The following is a 27,280-nucleotide window of genomic DNA, read 5'->3' as shown; positions in this document are numbered from 1 at the left end:
CGTTCCTCTAAGAATGAGCAGGGACGTCTGGGTGTTCCATGTCATGTTCTTGTTCTCGACAATTACAGAGAAAAGTTTTCACACGGAGGTGATGGAACGGGCTTCATCCTTGTGGCTCTTCCTGAGCACTGGCGTTAATAACGACTCATTTCATTTTCTGCCCCGGGGAACAAAAACAAAGCTAGGAAGCCACCGATTCCCAGCTCTGCAGCAGCCCCCAGTGGGAAGAGATTTGGAGCAAATTCTCTATAATCTACCAAACCCATGCTTGTATAAGGCTTTGTGGACCAAGCATCCTTAAACCAACACTTGCGTAGAAATCTGCAAATCAACTTCGTCAAGCACGTCATTTACTGATCAGAATTGACCTATGATGCTTCTATTTACCAACCATCATTCTCTCCAATACAGGAAGCCACCTGGTATCTAGATACTGAAACAGTTTTGTTGGCATGTAACAATAGAAGCAAAAACATCTACAGAAGAAGCTGGACCTGGTTATGATCTCAGCATGCAGGGGGCTCAATCAGTAAGAACACCACAAATTTCATACCAGACAGGAAGACTGAGTTCCCGCCTGCACCACGGAGTGAGACTCTGTCTCAGAGCAAACAAAATTAGAAAAAAACAAAACAACAACAAAAAACTGACAACCTCTTTTTGTAGAATGCAAAACCTTAAAGTGTACGGGATCAATATTATTAGTTAAATAAATTTACATAGTAAATCTACAGCATTAATAGCAAAAATCTTACGGGCTTTAGTTCATACCATTATCCGGATACATTTCTCAGCATGGACGTGTTTGTCCATAGTAATAAGTGTTCTTGACGGAGTAAAGGCCAGACAACTGAAGGTTGTTAAGGAAGACACTCCTGCAGCCCACGCCTGTTTCTATTATGCCCACGTAGTTATCTTTATCAGACAGCTGAACCTGCAGAGTAAGAGTCACGCTCTGCAACAGCTTAAGCCATACGTGATCACAGCATATTAAACAGGCCTGGCTTGCACAGTCCTAATGAGATGAGGCGTGAACTAGAGTGGTGCGTTCCCCAAACAGCTCCTTGGGATGTTTAAAGCTGCTCTGTTTAAAACAGAGTCAAATGAAGCACAGTAAACAAGTTCAGGAAAGGTGGGGCAGAACAGAATTGTTAATGTTTAGGTCTCTCCTCAACGCAAGACTAACAATGCCTCCAGCGTCCTAACATGAATTCTTCACGTTGACGCAGAACAGGGTTTAGAGAGCAAGCGCTCCCGAACCACAGCTCTTCCGTTCATGGTCATGCCTGCTGTTTAAACAGCTGGTACCCTGCCTGTCAGTCAACAGGTTTGTCTGTCCATTCGGTCCCTCCCGCTCACCCGTCATCTACCTTCCTCTCCCTACTGCACCTACAACGTGGGGAGAACTGGAAGACTTAAATCTTTATGTCACCGACTCCGTGACCCATGATCCACCTACATGTGAATCTAAACACCCGTCATCCATAGGTCCCAGCCTATGTCACTCCTTTTCATGTCACAATTAAAAGTAACCTTAAATATGTCAGGAAGCATTCTTTCTCCAGGTTAAAGAGCCTGATCTACAGACTGAGTTCCAGGACAGACAGACAGAGCTACACAGAGAAACCCTGTCTCACTGGGGGGTGGGGATGGGGGAGACAGACAGACAGACAGACAGACAAATAGGCAAACATTCAGGCTACTGTTGAGAGCAGTTCTCAGACTCAGCCCAGGAGAAAGAGGAAGAAGCTGGAAGGGCCTGGCTTCCCTCCAGCACTGTGGAGTTGACATACTGACTGGGTGATCTACAGACTTCAAAATACGACATGGAAATAAACAGGGCAGGATTAATTCGGTTTGGAGTTGCTCTTGGCAGCCATCAATCCCTCACTCACACAATTGTTCAGAGGGACACGCTTGCCAACATCTGAAAGAGTGGCAGTCCCCGGCAGAGTGTGGGAGAGCACCAGTACTAGCAGCCTCTTTGTCTCTCATTCTCTAACACATGTTTTGAAATTTCCTTCTTAAAAGTGTCTGTGCTAATGACTTGATAATTGTTTACGACTTTTCTGTGGAAGTGCGAAGCACTGGCAGAGTAAATTTACAAATGTCAAGTACAATTTGAAAATTACTGTGTCTCTCTGCCACCTCTCACACACAGTTCTGCACAGGCCTGGCATTAAGCTAAAAGCATCAGAAACCACACTGGGTACTTAGGGACTGGCCTCCTTCAAAGGTCATGAGACAGAACGTGGATGGATAATTCAATGTCCTAAGGCAGGTACGCTTGCTATGGGCGGCCAGATAGAGCAGGAAAGGGGTTCCCCACTGCCCTGTGTGTCCAAGACTTTCTTAGAAACTCTCAGTAAGTCAGAGGCAATAGTATTGGATAAGGACAAGTAGACTCTGTCCTTCCTTTCAAATGCTTTCTATGAGAGACGCAGACACAGCATAGCCAGTGATTGACAGTTGAACCTCTGTGCAGAGTACACTGAGGAAAAACTGACCAGATATTCAAGATAAGATCTTACATATACTTTTTGACTGAAGTCAACAGTGGGGCCTTAAGAATATGTTTTCCTTGAAAACTAGTGAAAAATATTATAACTAAAAACCAATGCTTAGCACAATGGGTCATGCCAATCGGAAACCAATTATTTAGTATTGATTTGACATGCTCTTCACCCCTTTCACTATAAGAGTAGTTACAAAAGTCTTAAATGTGCATAGTATATGTCTGGTAATTTTAAAATACTACAAAGTATAGCATCTTTAATGCATTTCCTTTTAGCACAGAGGATTAAACCATAAGGTCACTCGCATGGTGTACAAATTCTCCTCCTCTGGATCCCACACGCCGACACAACAATGGAGCCATAAGAAACTCTAGATGAGACAAGAGTCTAAACACAGCAAGACAGCAGGTAAAACTCTGTGGCCAATGTGAAACTCTGCCTGAGTAGATCCTCATGCTTGCTCCCCAAACTGCATAAGGACAGAGATCTCAGCTGGGACAGTCTGCCTGTCATTACAGGCAGCACTGATGACAAGGGTATCAGCCTTCCCAAGCTGCAGTGTCCACACAGCCTCTGAGGCTTCAGTAAGACTCTTTATGAATGACTCTAGAAACAACTGAGTACCTGCTTCCTTAGCTGCCTGAGGGATGCTCCTGAGGACCTCTCAATGCCCCACCCCCACTCTCACTTCTGACAGCTTTCCTCCCCACGCAGCTGACTCACTGCAGTCCTTGCTGGTTAGCCTCTCATCTGGCTTTCCTACCAGTGTCCCTCTAAGACGTGTCAAGAGTCCAGAACAACGGTGTAAAAGGAGACAGGATTAAGCTGCTGTACAGTGCAATGGCTCTCGGTTACATGCCCTGATTATAGGTGACAGATTAAACGTCGAGTTTCTGATAAAGGAGATAACCTCAACTTCCACACTGTACTCAGGGGAAAGCAGGACTGGCTTTAAGACAACACTTAACATCTGGAGAGGAGGACAAAGACTGAAGCTACGACAACACTTCCTATAGTTCTCGGAAGTTGGTACTGTCTGGCTATAGCAATGCATAGAATAAATACCACATGGTATGTGCTCTACTATACACTAGCAGCTTCCTCTCCAGACACGTACGCACACACGCACCCATATACACACATTGAAAACATTTTACTTGAACCTGTGTTTCTATAGTTGCATTACCTGGTACCATAGTCCACGACCACCCAGTCTTTCGCGGTTCCCGTGATGGCATCATGATGCTGAAATAGTCCCAAGTTCCTTCTGGCTTCTGTCAGTGTTGTATAATGAGGTGATGAAAGAAATTTATTTATCTTGTATTTCTGAGCTTGTTTCAAGGCCAAATGGTAAAGAATTTCAGCAGTCCTAAGTGCATAAAAGAGTCATTAATTTTATTCTCTGAAACAAACATTTAACTTATAATCACGGATGCTTTTGTTGCTGTTTTTATTTTTGAGACAGGGTCTGACTTTGTGGACCAGGCTGGCCTTGAACATACAGAGATCTACCTGTCTCTCTCTCTGCCCACCCCCATCACTCCACATTGGAGCTGGATTAAACACACGCACTACCATACGTGGCTCACTGATGCTTTTTAAATGTACTTGGAAAAAAAAACCAAATATATAATTTCAGTGAAAAATTTTTTATATAGAAAATATCTTTATATAGAAAATGGTATCATTTTCTATAAAACCAACACGGTACCTATGTAACGTATTTAAGTTCTCAATCACCAAAGACTACTGTGTTTACAGTGAAACTGGAGACATCAGTATCCTGGACAAATGCCAGAGCCTGCTGGCAGGAAGGCAGGTTTCTCTGTACTGGAGGAACACAGTGAGAACAATGAAAGCAGGTGGAGTGCGACTGGGCCTGGTGCTAGCTTTGGAAACCTCACAGCGCAGTGACACACCTCCTTGAATAGGCCACACCTCCTAATCCTTCCCAAACAGTTCCACCAACTGAGGACCAAGCATTCAAACTGATGAACCTAGGTGGGCTTCCGACTCCTGCACTGGCCTCGTGGGTGCTGGCATGAACCACAATGGCTGGCTTTTTTGTATGCTTTAAAGACAAGGATGGCTTTGGAACAAAAATGTGAGCTTATTTTCAGGAGATCATGCTTCAAAACAGGTTTCTTTCATGGACCAAATACCAACATGGACCAAAAGGCCAAAGAAGGTTCTGCATCATAAACATACTAGAGAAATGGATGGAGGCACCTTAAAATTGTATTGATACTTAGGAAAAAGGAGGTATTAGAAGTGTTTTCATAAAAAGTCATGAGTTTTCTAAATAAGAAAAAATAAGAAATAAATAAAACAAGGAAAAGATAGAAGCTAACCCCCCCCCTTCAAACTTCTTGTCTAGACTCATGCTGTGGAAAGGAGTGGGGAGGTCATAGTTAAACGCATGCCCACTCACATCCATGGCCAACTTTCCTGCTTTTGAAAACAGTAATACATTGTAGCACTGGTTCTCAGTCTTCCTAACACTGCTACCTTCTAATACAGTCTCTCATGCTGTGGTGGCCCAACCATAACATTATTCCATTCCTTCCTAATTGTGATTCTGCTACATTATAAGCTATAATGTAACTATCCTATATATATACACTGTATCTGTTATGCAACTACTGTGGGAGTTGAGACCCACCACACTACAAGAATATCTCAAAATATTCCTCTGACGATTTTTGAAATGATTTTTCCGTGTGTGTGTGTGTGTGTGTGTGTGTGTGTGATCTCAAACATGTTGAACAGTTGCTACACCAATGTTACACTACCAGACTTTCTTCCTTATACCTTTTTATCTACACTTTGCAAATGAGAGAATAATAAATACTACCAGACAATACATTTGTTTTACATGAAGTAATTGTCAGAAACTTAAAACTATTATATACTCTCTACTTCATCTTGACATAAAGTATAATGAAAAAAAAATAAATTCCTAGTCATAACCACTGTGCCTTGAATATATTTCATTGTGTTGAATATATTCACAACTCTTTGTCGTTAAAAAATAATTAACACTCAAAACTCACTAATTCATTGGTATAAATCATTAAACTATATATCATTTATTCTACTTTATCATAAAAATTTACAATAATTAACATCACTTCATGAAAAATTCTTTAATATATATAAACATTTTAAATATACTCTTCTCTCACATCTAAGATATTTTCTTAAAGAAATTTATGTTTCCTTTTAAAAACTGTCTTTCTAAAATGTATTCACAAACACTGATACATGAGAGAGGAGGGGTAAGATCTAACTTGGTCAGAATATCCAGGCTCGGCTTGAAAACCCTGGAGCAATGCCATGAGGGGTTCGGAACACGATCTGCTCTTCCAAGGGGCCCTGGGTTCCGTTCCTGGTCCCAGTTTCCAGCACCCACACAGCAGCTCACATCTGTAACTCCAGTTCCAAAGCACCCGATACCTTTTCCTGGCTTCCACAGGTATCATGCCTACATCAGTGTGCATCTGTACATACATGTAAGCAAAATGCTCATACATAAAGTGAAAACAAATCTTTGACAAACAATCGTCTTGAAAATAAATTCCCCTACTGGGTCAGAGGTAAAAGGAAAGACTTGGGCATCTCAGGATAGCTCACGTCTCAGAACATCTGACTTGGTTTCTTTAGAAACCTGTTTCCAAACATGCCATGTGTGTGTAGGCAAGAGGATGATACGTAGACTCCAGTTCTCGGCCACACAGGCCACATTTCCAGTGTTCAAATGTAAAAGCTTCCACGGTGGGCATTGCAGACAAAGCTCTCAGTCAGTGACCGAAAGTCGTATTATCATTCTCTTTATGCTACTGGGCTTCCTCCTGGCATCTCTACAGAATTAATTCATCCAATCACCTGCTCGACCATCAATTCTCAACTCTTTCCAATTCTTCTAAGAAGAAAAGACTTAGCAATGGAAAGGTACTTAAAAGGAATCAGAACTGAGCGGGAGCTCTGTGTAGGAAATACACGCGTTTTAGAGGATGCACTTGCAGCTGCTCAGAGGCTCTGTGTGCCACTTTGCCTCGGTCTGCTGGATTACCTGCCTGGGGATATGCAAGTACCATCTAGTCCGTACACAGGGTAGAAACAATACACGGAAAGTAATCAGAAAAATACGGGGTGCAAATCGAAGAAAATACAGCTCAATGAATTGCTTCTTCCTCAGAACCAAAAAAAAAAAAGTATGATAATTTGTTTACACTATAGAGAAATATACTGATGGCCTTAAAACTCAAATACAAGAAACTTTATTAAAACGGTGTGGCGACATAGCAGAAGAAACAAGCAGAATGATCTGAAGGCAGGTCTCGTACCTTAAACGAGATTCCATTATCCTGTCCATTCGTTTGTAGAAAGGTCTGGATGTGAAGTAGCCACTCCAGTAATGGTCGTCTCGGTCTGCGTAGGTGAAGAAGTCTCCACTCAGGGCGGGGAACACGGACTGGCCGCCCTTCTTCTCAGCTGCCACAGACTTCTCCAATGCATCGAAATAATCTGACAAAGTTCCAAACTGGATCTAGGAAATACGACGTGTTTCAGTTATTCGCTAATAATTAATTAATACTTTCTATTATTAATCCATGCATGGGACTTATATAAAGACCCTGCAGATGACAAAGACAAGAAGAAGGGGTTGACAGGACTTGGCACCTAGTACTCTAGAAAACGTACAACTCAAGGTTAGTGGATATAAGCTTACACTACAAGGGCCAATGGCATAACTACACACACACACACACACACACACACCACACACACACACACACACACACACACACACACAGAAAAATGTCAAATTCATGATGCCCAAAAGATAACTGTGCTCATGGAGAACCGCAGATGAACACAGCTCTAACAAGAGATAAAAGTTTTGAGGTTTGTGTTTTGTTCTTGTTTTGCAGGTTGTTTGTTTATTTGTTTTGTTTGTTTGTTTTTTGTAGGAATTAAAAAGTTTACATAGACATATGTGATCCCGGCCTCACTCACTCTATTCCAGAGACGCTTGTGGACCGAAACCCAAAAAGCACTGACTAACCCAGGGGAATGAGGCAGTGTCCTGTACGACCATGTTCGCAGAAGTGCCATTTACAATAGCCACGGTAGTGAACCTGTCTGGAGGTCCATCAGTAATTAAATGGAAAAGAGTATGTGGCACATAGACACAATGGATTATCACTGAGTGAAGAGGGGGAGGGGGGGAGGGGGAGGGGAGGGGACGAAACAGCCAGTAACAGCATTATACTGGATACAGTCAAGTGGGTGGGCCTGGAGATCATCCAGATAAATGAAATCGTTCTCACTCAGAAAGTCAGAAAACCAAGTAGGATGTCTTCTCCCATATGTGGGCTCTAAAGGGAAAAGGAACTAGAAAGGGGACAATGGAGGAGTAGAAAGAGATTCATCTGAGGAGGAAGAAGCAGTGGTCACTGTGGAAAGCATGAGCATCGTACCTGACATGTGTGGAAGCATCAGAGAAATGCATTATGGGATACAGTTCACACACAGACTAAAAGAAAAGACACAATAGCAACCGACTTTCTAATTTCCAGGGAAATGGGAAGGAAGCCACCGTGCCTACTGCTGTGATTTCCTTCTGCAGTCCCCAAAGGCTCATGGGTGAACACTGGGCTCTGATTTGGTGGCTCATGGGAAGTGATGGACGTTTGAGTGGGTGGGACCTATGTAGAGGAAGCAGCCCCACTGGCTGTTCTTCAAAGCAGACAGGGACCCTGGTGCTTTCCTCCTTCTCTCTGCTGCCTGGCTGCCACGAGGGTCAGCGACCCTCCACTGTGACCTCCCACCACAAGGGTCAGCACCCTCCACTGTACCCTCCTACCACAAGGGTCAGCTCCCTCCACTGTGCCCTCCCACCACAAGGTCAGCTCCCTCCACTGAGCCCTCCCACCACAAGGTCAGCCCCCTCCACTGGGCCCTCCCACCACAAGGTCAGCTCCTCCACTGGGCCCCTCCCACCACAAGGGGGTCAGCTCCTCCACTGGGCCCTCCCACCACAAGGGTCAGCTCCCTCCACTGGGCCCCTCCTACCACAAGGGTCAGCACCTCCACTGGGCCCTCCTACCACAAGGTCAGCACCTCCACTGTGCCCTCCTACCACAAGGTCAGCTCCTCCACTGGGCCCCTCCCACCACAAGGTCAGCACCTCCACTGTGCCCTCCTACCACAAGGTCAGCCCCCTCCACTGGGCCCTCCCACCACAAGGGCAGCCCTCCCTCCACAAGGTCAGCTCCCTCCACTGGGCCCTCCCACCACAAGGTCAGCTCCCTCCACTGGGCCCTCCCACCACAAGGTCAGCTCCCTCCACTGGGCCCTCCCACCACAAGGTCAGCACCCTCCACTGTGCCCTCCTACCAGCACCCCTCCACTGGGCCCTCCCACCACGAGGGTCAGCACCTCCACTGGGCCCTCCCACCACGGGGTCAGCACCTCCACTGGGCCCCTCCCACCACAAGGGGGTCAGCTCCTCCACTGGGCCCTCCCACCACAAGGTCAGCACCTCCACTGTGCCCTCCCACCACGAGGGTCAGCTCCCTCCACTGGGCCCCCCCACCACACCAGGTCAGCACCCTCCACTGGGCCCTCCCACCACGAGGGTCAGCTCCCTCCACTGGGCCCTCCCACCACGAGGGTCAGCACCCTCCACTGTGCCCTCCCACCACGAGGGTCAGCTCCCTCCACTGGGCCCTCCCACCACAAGGGTCAGCTCCCTCCACTGGGCCCTCCCACCACAAGGTCAGCACCCTCCACTGTGCCCTCCCACCACAAGGTCAGCACCCTCCACTGGGCCCTCCCACCACAAGGGTCAGCTCCTCCACTGGGCCCCTCCCACCACAAGGTCAGCTCCTCCACTGGGCCTCCCCCACCACAAGGTCAGCTCCCTCCACTGGGCCCCTCCCACCACAAGGGTCAGCACCTCCACTGGGCCCCTCCCACCACAAGGTCAGCTCCTCCACTGTGCCCTCCTACCACAAGGGTCAGCCCCTCCACTGTGCCCTCCCACCACAAGGGTCAGCACCCTCCACTGGGCCCTCCCACCACAAGGTCAGCTCCTCCACTGGGCCCCTCCCACCACGAGGGTCAGCCCTCCACTGGGCCCCTCCTACCACAAGGTCAGCTCCCTCCACTGTGCCCCTCCTACCACAAGGTCAGCTCCCTCCACTGTGCCCTCCCACCACAAGGTCAGCTCCCTCCACTGGGCCCTCCCACCACAAGGTCAGCTCCCTCCACTGGGCCCTCCCACCACAAGGTCAGCTCCTCCACTGGGCCCTCCCACCACGAGGGTCAGCTCCTCCACTGGGCCCTCCCACCACAAGGTCAGCTCCTCCACTGGGCCCTCCCACCACGAGGGTCAGCTCCTCCACTGGGCCTCCCACCACAAGGTCAGCTCCCCCTCCACTGGGCCCTCCCACCACGAGGGTCAGCTCCCTCCACTGGGCCCTCCCACCACAAGGTCAGCTCCCTCCACTGGGCCCTCCCACCACAAGGTCAGCACCTCCACTGTGCCCTCCTACCACAAGGTCAGCTCCCTCCACTGGGCCCTCCCACCACAAGGTCAGCTCCCTCCACTGGGCCCTCCCACCACAAGGTCAGCTCCCTCCACTGGGCCCTCCCCACCACAAGGTCAGCTCCCTCCACTGGGCCCTCCCACCACAAGGTCAGCTCCCTCCACTGGGCCCTCCCACCACAAGGTCAGCTCCCTCCACTGGGCCCTCCCACCACAAGGGTCAGCACCCTCCACTGTACCCTCCTACCACAAGGTCAGCTCCCTCCACTGGGCCCTCCTACCCACAAGGGTCAGCTCCCTCCACTGGGCCCTCCCACCACAAGGGTCAGCTCCCTCCACTGGGCCCTCCCACCACAAGGTCAGCTCCCTCCACTGGGCCCTCCCACCACAAGGTCAGCTCCCTCCACTGGGCCCTCCCACCACAAGGTCAGCTCCCTCCACTGGGCCCTCCCACCACAAGGTCAGCACCCTCCCTCCACTGGGCCCTCCCACCACAAGGTCAGCTCCCTCCACTGGGCCCTCCCACCACAAGGGCAGCCCCTCCACTGGGCCCTCCCACCACAAGGGCAAATCCCCCCCTGGGCCCTCCCACCACAAGGGTCCCCCCCACCCAAAAGTCAGACACCTCCACTGTGCCCTCCCACCACAGGGTCAGCTCCCTCCACTGGGCCCTCCCACCACAAGGTCAGCTCCCTCCACTGGGCCCTCCCACCACAAGGGTCAGCACCCTCCACTGGGCCCTTCCACCACAAGGTCAGCACCCTCCACTGTGCCCTCCTACCACAAGGGTCAGCTCCCTCCACTGGGCCCTCCCACCACAAGGTCAGCTCCCTCCACTGGGCCCTCCCACCACAAGGTCAGCTCCTCCACTGGGCCCTCCCACCACAAGGTCAGCTCCTCCACTGTGCCCCCTCCCACCACAAGGTCAGCTCCTCCACTGGGCCCCTCCCACCACAAGGTCAGCTCCTCCACTGTGCCCTCCTACCACAAGGGTCAGCTCCTCCACTGGGCCCCTCCCACCACAAGGGTCAGCTCCTCCACTGGGCCCTCCCACCACAAGGTCAGCTCCCTCCACTGGGCCCTCCCACCACAAGGTCAGCTCCCTCCACTGGGCCCTCCCACCACAAGGTCAGCCCCCACTCCCCCCCACTGGGCCCCCCCCCCCACAAGGGTCAGCTCCCTCCACTGTGCCCTCCCACCACAAGGTCAGTGCCCTCCCACCACAAGGGTCTGCTCCCTCCACTGGGCCCCCCCACCCCAAGGGTCAGCTCCCTCCACTGGGCCCTCCCACCACAAGGGTCAGCTCCCTCCACTGTGCCCTCCTACCACAAGGTCAGCTCCCTCCACTGGGCCCTCCCACCACGCAGGGTCAGCTCCTCCACTGGGCCCCTCCCACCACAAGGGCCAGCTCCCTCCACTGGGCCCCTCCCACCACAAGGTCAGCTCCTCCACTGGGCCCCTCCTACCACAAGGGTCAGCTCCTCCACTGGGCCCCCTCCCACCACAAGGTCAGCTCCCTCCACTGGGCCCCTCCCACCACAAGGGTCAGCTCCTCCACTGGGCCCTCCCACCACAAGGGTCAGCTCCCTCCACTGGGCCCTCCCACCACAAGGTCAGCACCCTCCACTGTGCCCTCCTACCACAAGGGTCAGCTCCCTCCACTGTGCCCTCCCACCACAAGGTCAGCTCCCTCCACTGGGCCCTCCCACCACGAGGGTCAGCTCCCTCCACTGGGCCCTCCCACCACAAGGGTCAGCTCCCTCCACTGGGCCCTCCCACCACAAGGTCAGCAGCTCCCTCCACTGTGCCCTCCCACCACAAGGGTCAGCTCCCTCCACTGGGCCCTCCCACCACAAGGTCAGCTCCCTCCACTGGGCCCTCCTACCACAAGGTCAGCTCCTCCACTGGGCCCCTCCCACCACAAGGGTCAGCTCCTCCACTGGGCCCTCCCACCACAAGGTCAGCACCTCCACTGGGCCTCCCACCACAAGGTCAGCTCCCTCCACTGTGCCCTCCCACCACAAGGGTCGGCTCCCTGTCCCCTCCTACCACAAGGGCCCTCCCACCACCAAGGTCAGTTCCCTCCACTGGCCCCTCCCACCACAAGGTCAGCTCCCTCCACTGGGCCCTCCTACCACAAGGTCAGCTCCTCCACTGGGCCCTCCCACCACAAGGTCAGCTCCTCCACTGGGCCCTCCCACCACAAGGTCAGCTCCTCCACTGGGCCCTCCCCACCACAAGGTCAGCTCCCTCCACTGGGCCCTCCTACCACAAGGGTCAGCTCCCTCCACTGGGCCTCCCACCACGAGGTCAGCACCTCCACTGGGCCCCTCCTACCACAAGGTCAGCTCCCTCCACTGGGCCCTCCCACCACAAGGTCAGCTCCCTCCACTGTGCCCTCCTACCACAAGGGTCCTCCCTCCACTGTGCCCTCCCACCACAAGGTCAGCTCCCTCCACTGGGCCCTCCCACCACAAGGTCAGCTCCCTCCCCTGGGCCCTCCCACCACGAGGGTCAGCTCCCTCCACTGGGCCCCCCCCACCACAAGGGTCAGCACCTCCACTGTGCCCTCCCCACCACAAGGTCAGCACCTCCACTGTGCCCTCCTACCACAAGGGTCAGCTCCTCCACTGGGCCCCTCCCACCACAAGGTCAGCTCCTCCACTGGGCCCCTTCCCACCACAAGGTCAGCTCCCTCCACTGGGCCCTCCCACCACAAGGTCAGCTCCCCTCCACTGGGCCCCTCCCACCACAAGGGTCAGCTCCTCCACTGGGCCCTCCCACCACAAGGTCAGCTCCCTCCACTGGGCCCTCCCTCCCCAAGGGCACCACAAGGGTCCTCCCTCCACTGGGCCCTCCCTCCACTGGGCCCTCCCACCACAAGGTCAGCTCCCTCCACTGGGCCCTCCCACCACAAGGGTCAGCTCCCTCCACTGGGCCCTCCCACCACAAGGTCAGCTCCCTCCACTGGGCCCTCCCACCACAAGGGTCAGCTCCCTCCACTGGGCCCTCCCACCACAAGGGTCAGCTCCCTCCACTGGGCCCTCCCACCACAAGGGTCAGCTCCCTCCACTGGGCCTCCCACCACAAGGGTCAGCTCCTCCCACTGTGCCCTCCCCACCACAAGGGTCAGCTCCTCCACTGTGCCCTCCCACCACAAGGTCAGCACCCTCCACTGTGCCCTCCCACCACAAGGGTCAGCTCCCTCCACTGGGCCCTCCCACCACAAGGGTCAGCACCCCCCACTGGGCCCTCCCAACACAAGGTCAGCTCCCCCCCCTGGTCAGCTCCCTCCACTGGGCCCTCCCACCACAAGGTCAGCTCCCTCCACTGGGCCCTCCCACCACAAGGGTCAGCTCCCTCCACTGGGCCCTCCCACCACAAGGTCAGCGGGCCCTCCCACCACAAGGTCAGCTCCCTCCACTGGGCCCTCCCACCACAAGGGCCACTCAGGGCCCTCCCCACCACAAGGTTCCACTGGGCCCTCCCACCACAAGGTCAGCTCCCTCCACTGGGCCCTCCCACCACAAGGTCAGCTCCTCCACTGTGCCCTCCCACCACAAGGTCAGCTCCTCCACTGGGCCCTCCCACCACAAGGTCAGCTCCCTCCACTGGGCCCTCCCACCACGAGGGTAGGCCCCTCCACTGGGTCCCCCTCAGCCCTGGCCCCTCCCACCACAAGGTCAGCTCCCTCCACTGGGCCCTCCCACCACAAGGTCAGCTCCCTCCACTGTGCCCTCCTACCACAAGGTCAGCTCCCTCCACTGGGCCCTCCTACCACAAGGTCAGCTCCCTCCACTGTGCCCTCCCACCACAAGGTCAGCTCCCTCCACTGGGCCCTCCTACCACAAGGTCAGCACCCTCCACTGTGCCCTCCCACCACAAGGTCAGCTCCCTCCACTGGGCCCTCCTACCACAAGGTCAGCTCCCTCCACTGGGCCCTCCTACCACAAGGTCAGCTCCCTCCACTGGGCCCTCCTACCACAAGGTCAGCTCCCTCCACTGGGCCCTCCCACCACAAGGTCAGCTCCCTCCACTGGGCCCTCCCACCACGAGGGTCAGCTCCCTCCACTGGGCCCTCCCACCACAAGGTCAGCTCCCTCCACTGGGCCCTCCCACCACAAGGTCAGCTCCCTCCACTGGGCCCTTCCACCACAAGGTCAGCTCCCTCCACTGGGCCCTTCCACCACAAGGTCAGCTCCCTCCACTGGGCCCTTCCACCACAAGGTCAGCTCCCTCCACTGAGCCCTCCCACCGTGAGGGGAGGTTCTAATGATAGCCAAAATCCACCCAACATGTTCAAACAGTTGTATTTATATTAGAAAAGATGGAAAACAAGCTCAATACCAAACAAGTGTCAAGATGTTTAGAGTAGGTTACCAGCAGTGAATGGAGAGACGACACACAGGATAGTAAAGGAACAAGAAGTCTCGTTGATGGGGGTGAGGACCACACGTATCGGTGGCTGTAAGGACAGTTACTTAAGGGAATCTGCTGGTGCGGTAAGGAGGCAGTGGTACTGCCTGCCTCCAAGGAATGCAAGAGGTTATGCCAACAATGTCGCACTTTATATACAATGTCATGGTCGCTTCACCACAAGCTGAACAGGGACAGCGACAGTCTTGCCAAAGTGAATGGGAAAAACCCGAGAAGCCCCAGTCTCACACAGAGAACTACAGGCGGTCAAGGAACACTGAGAGGGGACAAGCAGTCTTCCATGACCAATCCCGAATGGTCGGCCCTGAAAGCATGCATACGATTAACGCTGTACAGACTGAGCAGGTCGTACTTCAGAATATATGTGTACACACTTGTGTGTATGTACCAACCATTAACAGAAAAAGAGGTCCTGAATTCGAAAGAGAGCAAACAAGAGTATATAGAAGGGTTTGAAGGAAGAAAAAGGAAGGGGGAAAGGATGCAGCCACAATCTCAAAAATAAAATAATTTTTTGAAGATGAATAAGGAGGGTGGGTTGAGCCTCGAACATCACAAAAACAGGCAACTGCTTGTGAGCCACAAGGAACTCAGGAAGGAGAGGTGGGAGTGAGAGTTAGGCGTGCGTGCGTGCAGGCTATCCCAAGAAGTTGCTTTGGGTGCACGATGACGACGCTTAAAAATTCTCTGCACGCTTACCGTTTGCACAATTTTTTGTATACAGCATTTCATTGGATTATTTTTAAACTTGTTTCAATGAATATAAAAGAAATGGGAAAGTGACAAGATTATGACCTAATTCTAATAGGGTCAAATAAGACGCATTTAGAGGGCTGAGGAAATGGCTCAGCGGCTAAAGCGCTCGCCACAAAGCACGGGGGCCTGAGTTCAGACCAGCAGTGCTCACGTAAGAAAGGTAGACACGGTGACACGCATAAGCCAGCGCTACCGCGATGGAGACAGGTGGCGCTCCGAGCTCATAGGTTACACTAACCATGTGCGTCAACTCCAGGCTCAGGGAGAGACTCTGCCTCAGAGTGAAAGGTAAAAACCAGCCAGGAGGGTACTCAGCGTGAACCTCTGGCCTCCACACCCGTGTACACTGGATGGATGGGTGGATGGATGGATGGATGGATGGATGGATGGATGGATGGATGGATGGATGGATGGAAGGATGGATGGATGGATGGATGGATGGATGGATGGATGGATGGATGGATGGAAGGAAGGATGGATGGATGGATGGATGGATGGATGGATGGATGGATGGATGGATGGATGGATGGATGGATGGACGGACGGACGGGTGGATGGATGGATGGATGGATGATGGATGGATGGATGGATGGACGGACAGGTGGATGACTGAATGAATGGTGCATTTAAAAGTAAGATACCTTCATGCAACCTTCTTTGATCATGTATGAGCTTTACTTTTGAGGGTACAGGCTTCACATGCTTGAAATTTTTTTTTTCCTTTTTCTTTTTTTTGGAGCTGGGGACCGAACCCAGGGCCTTGCGCTTGCTAGGCAAGCGCTCTACCACTGAGCTAAATCCCCAACCCGAAAATTTTTAATTGTAAATATTTGGGGTACATTTTTTTAAAAAAATCATTTATTTCATATTGTAGACATTTACTTAATGAACTTAAATTCTTACCACATAAATTAGGATCCATCATGAACTGTTAAAACTTTCTACACAGACAGTACGTCTTTCTGCACATCTTCTGTGTGCTGTGGATGGATATGTGACTCCAATAAACATGTTTGATCATGAATTTCTTCATGGAGGGGCTCCAAGATAGATCCAAAGCTAAACTCTAAAAGGCTTTGCTGTCCAAATGCAATATGTGTGTCGTTTTTGCAACTTGTCTCAAGTAAGATGTTTTATAAGGCCGAGAAAATTCCATCCTGTTTAGGTCCCTGTTACTAAGCTGCTGCTACTTCTTAAGGTTACAGATAAACCATGGCGCCGGTGATTTGCTCCCACAAAAGCTAGAGGAAGCATCTGGAACGAGGGTGGCCCTAACGTCCCGAGAGAGCTGGGACACGGCCTTGAAGAGAAGGCAGCTATCTCTGCTCTTCAAACAAACAAACAAACAAACAAAACAATAACACCCAGAAGCAAGTGATTATTTTCAAAACCATCCCACTTAGGAAAAATGAAAGTGCATTCATTCTCTGAACACAAGACTTTTGTCAAACTCATGAAACACTCATGCCTAACGGCCAGTCAGATCAGTAAACCACAGGAGGCAACAGCCAGGAGAAAACAGTAACTTTTCTGTGCTGTAACCAAAGCAGACATCCCTGAAGGAGAAGACGAGCCTTAGTAGGTGCACATTTTTCTTTAATCCCATAAAAGGAATGCTTCTCTAATCCCCACACACCAAATTTCCTCACACAAGAAGAAAGTATGACTTTTGGAAATGGAACCACAGGGCATGGTAAATTTATATTTGTGTTGAATAAGGCAGGTTCCAGGGACCCAGGACAGAGACGGTGGATACTGTGGTGGGGTCTCAGTGAGGGAGGGGGGCTCGACTTCAAAGGTGTCCTGAGGGCTCTCTCCTCACCTTCACTTTAAGATGGGGCTGAGAGTTCATGTAACTGAATAACTGCTCATAGTTCCTGTACTGCAGGTCCCACTCTGTGTATTCACTGAACCGAAAATCGTCTCCGAGTGGAGCCAGGAGAACTTTGGTGCGGAAAAGTTTTGACTTTTTCCGGTACTGATCCAGTAGCATCTGAGCCCTGTGAAAGGAAAGGGGAAAATGTAAATAATCCGAAGCGAGAAAAGACGGTACAAGCGTTACCATGCCTTCACCTTGGCATCCTTCATAACCACTGCAAACCGAAGTCCTTCCTGACTTATGGACCATCCTATCTGAAAACAGCTATGGGGTATTCATATAAATAAAGTAAATCTTTAAAAAAAATAAATAAATAAAAAGTTACTCAACTAAAAAAAAAATCTATCAGGAAAAGCTGACACGGCAGCTCAGGAAAAAGACAGATTAGAGACTAAATGTGCATTATGTGAAAAAGTATTATTAATTCCTTTTAATTAGGTAGAGTGAAATTTGCAAGGCGGATTTTCTCCATCGCTTATTGTGTGTTTTAAATGGCTACAAATCCTTCCCGTAGGGAAGCCGAATTGTTTTCCAATGGCTGTCCTTTGAAATGTCACAGCCAACTGAGACACCAATGTCCTCCTGGACTCCCCTTCTTCACCACAGCAATTACATACCAGACAGCCCGTGTTTTACAATAACTTCATGTGGGAATACGTGACGTTTCCCAACTATGTATCAATACTAACTGAGCCCTACTTTAATATCCCACTTACTATCAAAAATCTAATAGTCTGGCAAAATGTGGAAGAAAGAGAATTTAGAAAATGATTAAAAGGTATAAATCGTAACACCAAATATTTCCTGGAGTTTTAATATTTTCTTCCCAAAGGAACAGCCGCTCGCTGCACAGCAGTCACCAACAGCCTGGCCACTGTCACGCTGTCCTGGTCAACGGCTCCTGCTTGGCATCTGAATTTGCTATTCTGGTTTCCACCCTCTTGGGCTCTGAACCATGACCCCCAAGGCCAGCCAAGCATGCCCAGCACGGTGAACCGATGCCAGAAACTTTGACACCTCAGAGTCAGTGTTCTGAAGGAACTCCTTTTGGGGAACACTGAGTTGGGACACCATTGAGAAAACGGGAAGACAGGCCCACAAAACGAAATTAAATAAGCAGATGAAGCCAGAGCCATTCATGGTGGAGAGAGTCAAAGCTAATGGAACTCGTGTTTAAATGACAAGAGTGGGTTTTTGCCCAGTATTCCAATCTTCACTTCAAAGATTATCCCAAAGTAAATTCCGATTCCCAATATAAAACTGTGAAAGTACCTCGAAGAATATCGGTAAGAGGTATTTTATGAAAAATAACATTTAATTAAACTTAGAATCCCGTATGGACATTGTGAAATTTATACTCTCTGAAACTGCTTTGCAAATGCAGATTTTTAGCAATAATTTAATGGCTCCAAAGTATCGTCCTAATAATTTCATATAATACATAATTCTTAGGTTTAGTAGCTTGATGAGTAAATAAAACCATAGTGATTTCATATAATGTATGATTCTTAGCTCTCTTAGATTAGCATTTGGTGAGATAGTTAATCTTTATTACCAAGTACTTAAATTCCACATTTTCTAAACATATTTTTAATTATTACTTGTAATTTCAAATGCACATGAAAAATGAAACAGAACTCCCTCCCCCAGTAAAGGGAATTAAAATAAAATATAACGACAGATAAGACATGTACAGATGACTACTCAACTATATTTCTGAGGTGATGATGATGATGATGAATAACAATAATAATTAAAAATGTTGAGCAATAAATAATCCAAAGCATGTCTGTGTGGTTTATACACAGCAAAAAAAGATGGTACAAGCATTACCATGCCTTTACTTTGGCATCCTTCATAACCACTGCAAACTGAAGTCCCTCCTGATTTATGGACTATCCTATCTATTTATTTAAAAAGTTACTCAACTAATACCCATGTAACCTCCCCCTTGCTCTCTCTCAAACTCATACCCTGTGTTTCTTTAATTTTATATATATTTTTTCTATAAATATATATATTTATATATACAATTATATATATATATTCCTAAAAATATACCAGAGAACCCAGAAGCGTTACTTTACTAAACTATTTAAAAGTAACTTTTAAATATACAGACGATAATAATTATTAATTTATTCAAAAGCAGAATTTGGTGTTTCTACATTACAACACAACGTTTCTCGCTTTTACTGTAGTAACTGAACTTTACAGGAACTAAAACGAGAAACTATGCATAACTTGAAATGGGACGTTTCCTTCAAAACTCCCTATTTTTCCCTGAAGAAGTGGTCCATCCTTGCAATTTTTATTCAGATGTATTTAAGTATAAATAATTCTAATTAAAGTGTTCTGTAAGTCAAAAACATCAGAAAGATACAAAAATGTGTATTCACCCGAGCTGTGCAAGTCACCGTTACTGAAATTGCTATTAAGGTAAGAGATAATTATACTCCTCACGGACTCCATTTTAATAAATGTGTTTTCGCAGTTAAGTTGCTTTTCTTACCACTTCGTATAATGAGGACCAAAAGTCTTATTATCAACAGAAGTATATGAAATCAATCAAGCACAGTAGAAAGCTTTTACAGCAAGTGCAAAGGAGACGGTAATAACAGAGCATTGTAAGTTAGCCATTGTACATTGATCCGTCATTGTTCACTTGCCATTAAATTATAACGCACAAAGGCATGGCGGAGGTGCTGACATTCTGAAGTTGCATTAGATCTGGACTGAGTGAGGATAATGCGGACTGCCAACACCATTCATTCAGCCCTTCGACAACACGGGAGTGAGCGGCCGCGGCGTCCTCCATGTCTTACAAAACACCCGTTTCAATACCTGCTTTGGACATTTCCAGGAGATATTGCTTCTGGGGGAACTCCCCAGGGACAACCGTATCTGCCTCCAGGAAGCCGCTTAAAATCAAACTGGCAGCATATTTTGGGATCGGGTCCACAGGTGTGGGGGATGTCATAGCTATAGAAGGGCATCATGTGGCACAAAATGTCTGTGGTGGATCCAAGATCTGAAATAGAAAGTCAACATGTTTTCACTCGTGAAAATGTTTCTCTCCAAAACTACCCAGATGCTATCATTTTATACATATGTAGGGAACGCAAGCGTTGCGGTAAATCAGCAGGCCGTGTGTACACTCCAGGAGCACGTCACAGCCGCAGCTGAAGGAAGAGCTCCAGCTCGTCCTCACTCCTCTCTTCTATCTAGGAGAACTGAAATAGAAATGTCCCCGGTGCACCAGCTACTGCTGACCTGGAGGACACAACCTGAGCAAAAGTTACAGCTGGCTCATGCAAAATCTCGACCTTGTCAAGGGCTGGGCTGCCAGCTCCTGCTACCTCTGTTCCTGGGGACTCACTGTGACAGTCGGCCAGCCAGGGAGGCTTGGTGAGAAGAGGAACAAAGGAGGGAGGGTGGGCAGAGGAGGAAAGGCCTAGAGAAGGGCCAATTCCCCCTGGCAGGAGAGAGGGCAACTCTGGAAACTTCTTGGAGTCTCTCCTGCTGGTCCCAGGATGTATTTTCCACCACAAATGGGGCATAGGAAGGGGGAACTTCCAATTCGAAAATCAAAGCAAACCAAAACAGTATGCAAGCTGTGTAGTAGCCACGGGTAGAGGAAGGTATTTTAGTTAGGACCCCCATCTCATCAGGCGACTACCTACCGCCCAGTACAGGGCAGAAGCAGACCGCCAGGAAGACTAGAGGTTTGTGGGGAATGATGCTAGGCTTTCATGTTCCCTCCTTTTATGTCTGTGTGGAGCTCCAGTTTCTACAATGAGTATTGCTTCTTTAATCAGGACAAGGCAGTCAGCGAATATTTTGAACAATGAAAATAACTGCTTCATTAAGAACAAAACAAGCAAGCAAGCTACGCCTGATTTGAAAACGCCTTTCAGGAAGCCACCTTCTCAAACCTACCTGAGATGCTCTAACGGGATTTAACTGCATCCTTGACAAAATTTTAAACTAATCAAAACCTGTGGTGTCCCCTGCACATGTCAATGAACTACACCCCCAAGTTTGACATCAAGGACAGTGGCCACCATGAGTCCCTAAATGGGTGGTAAATAACCCCCCAATTTCTTCTGTTATCGAGATAAAGAGCCTGGACCAAGTATCTTTCCTAATATCCTCCAGTCTGCGACGTACTTTACAGGGTTCAAGCTCCAGGTTGTGTCCACATTGCGCTGCATTAAAATGGAATTTTACATGTAAACTTCATGTGTGAAATTTAATTTGCTTATGCATAGAACATCTTCTAGCTGTGGTAAACACAGAAAACGACTCAATAATTTCTTACCAGCTGATAATTCTAACTTGAGACATACCAATTGCTTAGGCAAAGCTTCCACAAATTAATTCTTTGTTTTTTTAGATTAAGATGTATCTGGTTAAACTCTAAGATCTGAGGCTTCCTGTGGGGTCAGTTTTTCCAGAATTAAATATAGATAGAAAGATGGATAGAAAGATATTTTGACAGATAGATATAGATAGATGGTAACAGACTAGATTAGATAATAGATTAGATAGACGGATAGACAGATGTGCATGGATAATACATAGATGATAGGTAGATTGTAGATGATGCTAGTGATAAGTTTGAGCAACTCTGACCCAACCCTGAAAAGGCTCCAGGAAAGGGCGTTGGGCCCCAAGGGAGAGTTTCATGCTCCCGGCCCCAGGACGATTTCCCAGAAAGGACTCCGACAGAACATTTCTCAGAAAAACCATAAAATGTACTGGCCGAAAGCCACCTGGGCCCTCTAGGGAACAAAGGTAAACTCCCAGGATGATTGCTGTCACTGTAATCTGCCCTCTAAAAATGTATAAAAGGTGCCTGTAAGTTAGAATTGGGAGGACCTCCTCTAAGCTCTTACTTGAGAGACTGTTCAAGGTCGATGCCAGCACACTGCAAAAGTAAACCTCTTGCTTTTGCATCGATCTGCATCTCAGTCTCTCACTTGGGGTCTCTCTGCAGATAAAGAAAGTCTGGGGCTTTACATTAGATGATGCGATCTGCATCTCAATCTCTCACTCGGGGGTCTCTCTGAAGGTAAAGATCCCCTGGGGCTTTACATTAGATGATGGATAGATATGATAATGACAGGTAGATGTAAACAGATGATAGATAGCTCAATAGGTGATAAATAGATAATATAACTAATTACGATCCTTATTGAAACCACAGACCACATATAGTAAAGTTATTTTCTTGAGGTAAAAACAACGTTTCTCTAAAACACTGTGTTGGGAGGACGGTTGGATTACTTAGGAAACGAGTGTAAGGTAGTCAGTAACCTCCTCGAAGCCTTTTAGCAAGGAAGCCCTTTTCAAAGATGGAAGTCAGACTCAACCACAGTGGTACTGGGGCAGGGGCTTCAGCTTCGGGAACTATAGGACACTGAGTTCTACCTCCCCACAAGCATCTTCACAAATCGAAACTCCCATCTCTTTGCCATAAAAAGATTAAATCAAGTCAGGACAGTTAAGACTTACTGAGAGAGTGGACCATAAAGCATGTCATGTAAGGCACACCCTACAATAAAGATTCAACAAATAAAAACAAATGTAAAACACCCCACTAGGTACCCAGATTTAGACTTCCCACATCCTCCTCCTGGGTTTAGCTGGTGAGTACCTCTGACTTCCACACCATGATTTTTCCAGGTCTACCTTGGGTCCCACTACCAGTGCCCCGGCCTGCCTAGTCTGTACACTCCTACCTGTGCGGTCACCAACCTCTAGACTTCTACAGAGTCTCACATCCCTTACCCAACCTGTTTGAATATCCCCCATGTCTGCCACAGTCTAAGGGATCCTAGGCCTTATAGAAGTGTAAGAGCTATTAAGAAGCTTGGCCTGGTAGAAAGTAAGGACCCTAAGGGCTTTTGCCAGCTTTATACCCACTGCCTCAGGTCAAGATTAGGCCAAGCATCAGCTTCCTGCCTTGGGCCAAGGCTAGGCCAAGTTCCATTCTCCACCCACAGTTCTTGGAAGGAGCAGGGATGTTCTTGAAAATCCGAAGAATGTACTGATAGTCACCTGACCCACTTGTCCCAGATAGAGCTCGAAAGCATGTCATGTAAGTTTAAACGTAAACTTGCTGATATAATCTGTACCTCTAAAAGTATAAAAACTGTTTACTATAGCCATTCGGGGTCGCCTTCTAGTCACTCACCATAGGGGCTGAGTGAAGGTCGACCCCGACATGCTGAAAATTAAACCTCTTGCGTTTGCATCGAACTCCATTCTCGTGCCTCACTTGGGGGGGGGGTGTCTCCCGGTAGTTCTGACTCACTTCCAGCCTTACAAGTCAACCCTTACACTTATACCCACAGATTGTTTTTGCAAAGCTTCCAATCACCCCACTTAGTAACTAGAGTTCTCAGGTCCTTCTATACCAGGGTTTAGCCTGGTGAGATCACATTACTTCCCTATCCATGTCTTTTCCAAAATCCACCAGATCTGCCCGGGTCCTACAACCAATGAATTATCCTATACTGGCCTCTCTTGCCTACTCTGCAAAAGAGCTCTAGACATTGAACAGGATCATCTTATCTATACCCCAGTACACAGAATTCACACAAATCATATACAACCTTTCAAGCCAGAAGATCTACCCCAAACTCCAGCCTTGAAACAGGAAGCACAGTTTATATACCAGTCTGGTCCTCTTTGTCCATTTGACTCCATTCTACCCAGGCTATACCCAACAAGGTGTAGCACTGGTCTAACACTGCTGGCATATCCTCTCCTTCTGACAAAGCTGCTCTGTCCAGAACACATTCAAATAACAAAGAAAGTCCACACACCCATATCTCATAAAAAAAAAATACCAGCATTAGTAAAAAAAAAAAAAAAAAAAAAAAAAAGCCAGTTTCTTCTCTTCCTACCAGTCCTGACGAAGTGTTTATCAATGAGAATTACAGAGAAGAACCCCAAGATAGAGGATTTAAAAAAATCATAAGCTTCATCAAAAAATTCAAGGAATTTATATAAATTGCAAAGAAACAGATCAATAAACTTAAGGACAAAAAGCTTCAGGAAAACAAATGCCTGAGTAATAACCAAGAAAACATGAAGCAGAGTATATGATGAAAGTGACAAAGACAGTGCAAGACTCGGGCAACAGAGATCAGTCAGGAAATAAAACACTGAAGAAGACTCAAGCTGAAAGGAAGACAGATTTGGAAATCCCAACAATTCAACTAGAAAACTCAAAGGAAAGCCTGCCAAGAAGAATGACTCGAGCAGAAGACAGAATACAAGGATTCAAAAATAAGTACAAAATCTATGCAGAGTAAAATAAAACACGGAAAAGGAAGACACAGGAAGTGTGGGAAAACATAAAAATATACCAAGCCTTTCAATTATAGGCATAGATGAGAAAGAAGAATCCCAAGTCAATGGTATAGACCAGATCTTCAACAAGATCATAGAAGAAAAACTTCCCAAACAAGGGAAAGCACACTTACAGGGATAAAAGAAGCCCAGAGAGCATCTAAAACAGAAGATAAGAAAAGAAAATACTTATGCCATGTCAAGGTGGAAACACTAAGTATATATAACAAAGAAAGTATGTTGGAAGATGCAAGAAGAAAAACACTAGTCACCTATAAAGAATTAACAGCTAACTTGTAATTAGAAACTTTAAAATCCAAGAAGAGTCTTAAGAAGAGCAACCAAGTCCTAAAAGGTTATAATAGCCAACCTACAATAATATACCCAGCAAAACTATCTGCCATGATTGAAAAAGAAAACAAAATACAACAAACAAACAAACCAAAACAACTTTCTACAATATAAATAGCCTAAACAAAAATATATCCAAGTAACCAAACAAAAAAAAATTCAGGAATCATTATTTCAGGCTAAGAGGGAACTAAGCATAGCAGAAAAACAGTGGAGAAAAACATGGAGCCACAAGTATTAAAATACAAAATAATGAGATCATAAACAACAACACCAAATATCAACAATATGATGACCATAATTAACACACATATTTCAATAATAACTTTAAATATTAATGGGCTCAAATCTTCAATCAAAAGGCACACAATGAATGAATGAGACAATAAACAAAATCTAGGACAAGAGAGATGGCTCAGCAGTTAAGAACACCAGCTGCTCATTGCAGGACCTGAGTTCAATTCCCAGCAGCCACATGGTGACTCATAACCATATACAATGTGATCCAACATTCTCTTCTGGTATGCAGATATATACATAAAATACATAAGCAAATAATAAAAAAAACTTTAAAATGAAAATAAACATTAACAAATGAAGATAAACATGAACAAAATCTGTTACCTACAAGAAAAAAAAAACACAACTCAATTATAAAGATAGACACCACCTCAGAGTAGAAGGACAAAAGTCCACAGGACCATGGAGCAAACAGGCATTGCTACCCGAATATCCAGCTAAGCAAACTTCAAACTAAAGTTAATCGGAGATAGAGAGGAACACTTCATTCCAGCCAAGGGAACAATTAATCAAGAAAACGTTACTATCCAAAATCAATATATACCAAACTCCGGGGTACTCAGTTTCATAAACTATCTACTACTGCATTTAAAGAAACAGATTAACATGACTCGATTAGTAGTAGTTAACTTCAATACCATACTTTATCCAATAAACAGGATCTCTGAACAAAATTTAAACAGGAAAACATCAGAATTGACATCACACAACAAATGGACTTACAAATAGATATCTACAAAATATCCCACACAAACACCAAAGAATACATTCTACTCAGCAGAACACAGCTTCCCCAACAGAGATTACATCTTGCATGTGTGTGTGTATGTATGTATGTGAGTGTGTTGCGTGACTGCACACAGATAAACACACTGACACACACAAATCTTTACAAATTCAATAAGGTAGAAGTCTCTCTTTTTACCCTTTAAGATGACAATGAAATAAAACTTGAAACTGACAACAAAAAATCCCTAGTAAATAAGCAAATTCAAGGCACTGAATGATGAATGGGTTAGAAAGGAATAAAAAATCTTGCTGTAACTAAACGAAAATGAAAACACAACAAAACCCCAAGACACCAAAAGCCCGAGACTCGCTGAAAGCCACCCTACGAGGGAGACTGATAGCACGAGATCTTTTAAAAATCAGGAAAAGCACAAATAAACTTCCAGGCTCATATGTCTGAATGTTGGTCCCAGTTGATGGAACTTTTGGGGAAGGATTAGGAGGCGTGGTTCTATTGGAGGAGGTGTGGTGGTATTGGAGGACGAGAGTCACTAGGGTGAGTTTGAGGTTTTCAAAGCCAGTGCCATTCTGTTTGGTAATTATGTCTAAACATGTAAGTCCTTGGATACTATTCCGATGGCCCATCATGTCAGTCTGTCTACTGCCGTGCCCCTCACCACAAGGAGCATGGATTCTAGCCCTCTGGAGCCATAAGCCCCAAAAAACTTTTCTTCTATGAGTTGCCTTGGTCTTGGGGTCTCGTCACAGCGACAAGAAAGTAACTAAGACACACACACACTGCTGTTAAGTTCAGAGCTCCTGAGAACTTTCACCTTGGTCAATGGAATCATCAGCTTTCATCAGATTCTACGTACCCCAATTCTGTCTCCAGAAAAATTCCAGCGTTTTTTGCAAAGAGAAGTGTTTTTTCACCGAGTAATGGACTCTCTGGATGAGCATGTGTGAAAATCCAGCACGTTTTAGAAGGTAAGTCATTGTGGGTGAATGTCCAAAGGGATCTATGGCCCAGCCCGATCGAGGTTTCACTCCTGTTGATTAAGGGAAAGAAGTGTTAAATTCTTTTTTCACTTTTTGTTTTGTTTCAATGATATAGTGAAATAATATAAGTTACGCTGCACCGAGACGCGTCAGAGCGCCAGTCTCCTGGGCTCAAAGATAAAGGGTGCTCTCATTATACCACCTCACAGCTAGGATTGCATGACTGCCAACTACTGGAGGTAGACTAATGCCCAATCTGTCTCGAAGGCTTAGACAACCCAGGAACTGCTGATCCTTTACGTCTCCAAATCCCAACAGTCTGCCCCTGACACCTTCAAACAGCCCGACATCATCACCTCACACGGTGCAGAGCTGACTGAAATGACTTCACAGTGC

General features: G+C 47.5%; 1 protein-coding gene across 1 annotated transcript in view; it reads right to left on the bottom strand.

Annotated features, from left to right (window-relative positions):
- The window catches only part of Man2a1 (mannosidase alpha class 2A member 1), a 163,574-nt gene that overhangs the window by 77,223 nt on the left and 59,071 nt on the right, over positions 1–27,280 (bottom strand). The window contains exons 6-10 of the mRNA XM_032901717.1: positions 26,761–26,934; positions 19,988–20,174; positions 17,087–17,264; positions 6,863–7,065; positions 3,703–3,885 (exon numbers count right to left, since the gene is read on the bottom strand). Of these exons, the coding sequence (XP_032757608.1) occupies positions 3,703–3,885; positions 6,863–7,065; positions 17,087–17,264; positions 19,988–20,174; positions 26,761–26,934 (925 nt within the window). The remainder of the gene's footprint in view (positions 1–3,702; positions 3,886–6,862; positions 7,066–17,086; positions 17,265–19,987; positions 20,175–26,760; positions 26,935–27,280) is intronic.

Source organism: Rattus rattus, chromosome 4, assembly GCF_011064425.1.
Source record: "Rattus rattus isolate New Zealand chromosome 4, Rrattus_CSIRO_v1, whole genome shotgun sequence".
NCBI lineage: Eukaryota > Metazoa > Chordata > Mammalia > Rodentia > Muridae > Rattus > Rattus rattus.
The sequence above is the reverse complement of the archived record's forward strand: the minus strand, read 5'-3'. Positions and strand labels throughout refer to the sequence as shown.